Raw genomic sequence first — 1,989 nt, forward strand, 5'->3', positions numbered from 1 at the left:
CCCTGTCCCCCAGGCCCTGGCCCCCCAGCCCCGTCCCCCGGGCCCTGTCCCCCGGGCCCCGTCCCCCGAGCCCCGGGCCCCGGGCGAGGACGACCTGGCTGCCTCCCTGGTTTCCCGTCTCCTCCCTCCTCAGTGCCCGACCCCGTGACGTGGCCTCGTGGCCTCCCTGCCAGCTGTGCCTCCCCAGACGCTGACGCTGTCCGCGCACATTAAGCGCAGACAGTACTTCTTAAGAAATAAAACGCGTTTTCGGGATATTTTCATTTCAGAAAAATAATGGCTTTTCTTATTAATACCCTAATACGAGGTAAACGGACGTACATTGGAAAACGTAAGTGAAAAAGTGGAAAATGACCTATAAGCCTAGCACAGAAATAACCCATCTTAATATCTGGACGCGTGCCCTTTTTCACATTTTTACAACTACTTTTACTGAACCAGCACCATTTCAGACGACCCCTCGGGAAGACTTCTCAGAGCCTCTCAAATGCCAGCTCATTTCTATGGACGATTTCACTATAAATTTTCAATCGACTTCAATGAGCAGGTGAGCCAAGCACAGTCACGTGAGGTGACCGGAAAGCCAGCCGAGCATCGCGCGGGGCCAGCACAGGCGGGGCCAGCACAGGCGGAGCGTGCAGGCCCCCCGAAAGGCCAGTGGCAAACGACTGCCATTCACTAGGTGAGGCAGGCTGATCAACCGTGCCATCGTGGACCCTCCATCAGCCCCGAATGGGACCGGGCTGGGGAGCCGTGTGGGGGCGAGGAGCAGGGGGCACGGGGGGGTCCAGGCCCGCCCCTCGCTCAGCCCGCACCCACCCCGCGGCTGCAGGCTTCGTGAGAAACCCTCCAACGCCGATGAGGTGCCTCTGGAGCTCAGGAGCTGGGGAACCTGAGGGGGTTTGTGGGGGCCCCAGCGTGCAGGCCAAGATGGACAGAAGCGTGGAAATCTGGGGACCCCCGCCTTGCCATCGCGTCCGAGGTACAGGCCAGCCAGCCTGCGGGGTCTGCACCACCCCGGGAGTCAGCGTCCAGCCGAACCCAACATGGGGCTGGGCAGGCGGAGTCACAGTCACATGCGCCCAGCCAGCCTGCCCCGTCCGCCCCCCGCACCGCCTGGGAGGAGGTAAGGGGGCGACACCCTGCCGGCTGCACGGACCCGTCTCCAGGCAGCGGGGGCTGCGGGCCGGGCCCCGGCGGGCGGGCGCACCTGGAGCAGCAGGATGAACTGTGGGAACCGCTGCAAGGGCTTCGCCATCAGGCCGTAGAGGGTGACGCCATCCGGGCTGGACCCCTGGCTCTGCTGTGGGGACACAGTCTGCTGTCACCGTAACGCACACTGGAGGCTCACGCGCGCGAGACTGGGGTGGGGGCAGGACGTGAAGGGACTGTCCGCTTGGCCTCTCCTGTCACGGGCACACCCCAGCCTGTGACGCAGGGCCCCGTGCTGACGAGACACCACACGTCCACAGGCCCCACGGGCCTCTGGGCCCCCGCCTGACGGCAGAGCCGCCCGGGGGTCCCCCACGGTGTGCTCACAGCTCCGACTCTGGGCCACACAAACCTCAACCCACATCCCCGATGCCACTTCTGGTGTCCCCAACATCACACTGGGGGCAGAAGCAAAAAGCAGCTTCCTTAGGGGTCTGCTCCCGCCTTCCTCGCCGTCCACCCCGCCGCCCACGTGTGCACGGAGAGGTGACTGCCGTGGCGCGGGAACCCAGCGCGGAGGGACAGACCCCGCTCACCTTCAGAAAGGCCAGGAAGGCGGGCTTGGCGGCGCTGGCCTTCCGCAGCACGGCCACCGCAGCGCCCAGGTTGTTGACGTAGCTGCTGTAGGCGTCCAGCACCATGGACTTAGAGAACTGGGGACAGGGGGAGGCTCAGAACACGTGCCCCCCACGCAGGCCAGAACGCGAGGCCCGACACCCGGACAGGCGGCACCGGCTACGCTGCTCCCAGCCTTCGCGAGGCAGCGGCGTGGGCCTC

General features: G+C 65.2%; 1 protein-coding gene across 1 annotated transcript in view; it reads right to left on the reverse strand.

Moving 5' to 3' along the window:
- Positions 1 to 1,989, reverse strand: part of ARHGEF10 (Rho guanine nucleotide exchange factor 10) — a 69,145-nt gene that overhangs the window by 29,192 nt on the left and 37,964 nt on the right. Inside the window, exons 14-15 of the mRNA XM_015591802.2 lie at positions 1,749 to 1,865; positions 1,211 to 1,303 (exon numbers count right to left, since the gene is read on the reverse strand). Coding sequence (XP_015447288.1) covers positions 1,211 to 1,303; positions 1,749 to 1,865 — 210 coding nt within the window. The remainder of the gene's footprint in view (positions 1 to 1,210; positions 1,304 to 1,748; positions 1,866 to 1,989) is intronic.

The sequence above is a fragment of the Pteropus alecto genome, unplaced genomic scaffold (genome assembly GCF_000325575.1).
Source record: "Pteropus alecto unplaced genomic scaffold, ASM32557v1 scaffold35, whole genome shotgun sequence".
Taxonomy (NCBI): domain Eukaryota; kingdom Metazoa; phylum Chordata; class Mammalia; order Chiroptera; family Pteropodidae; genus Pteropus; species Pteropus alecto.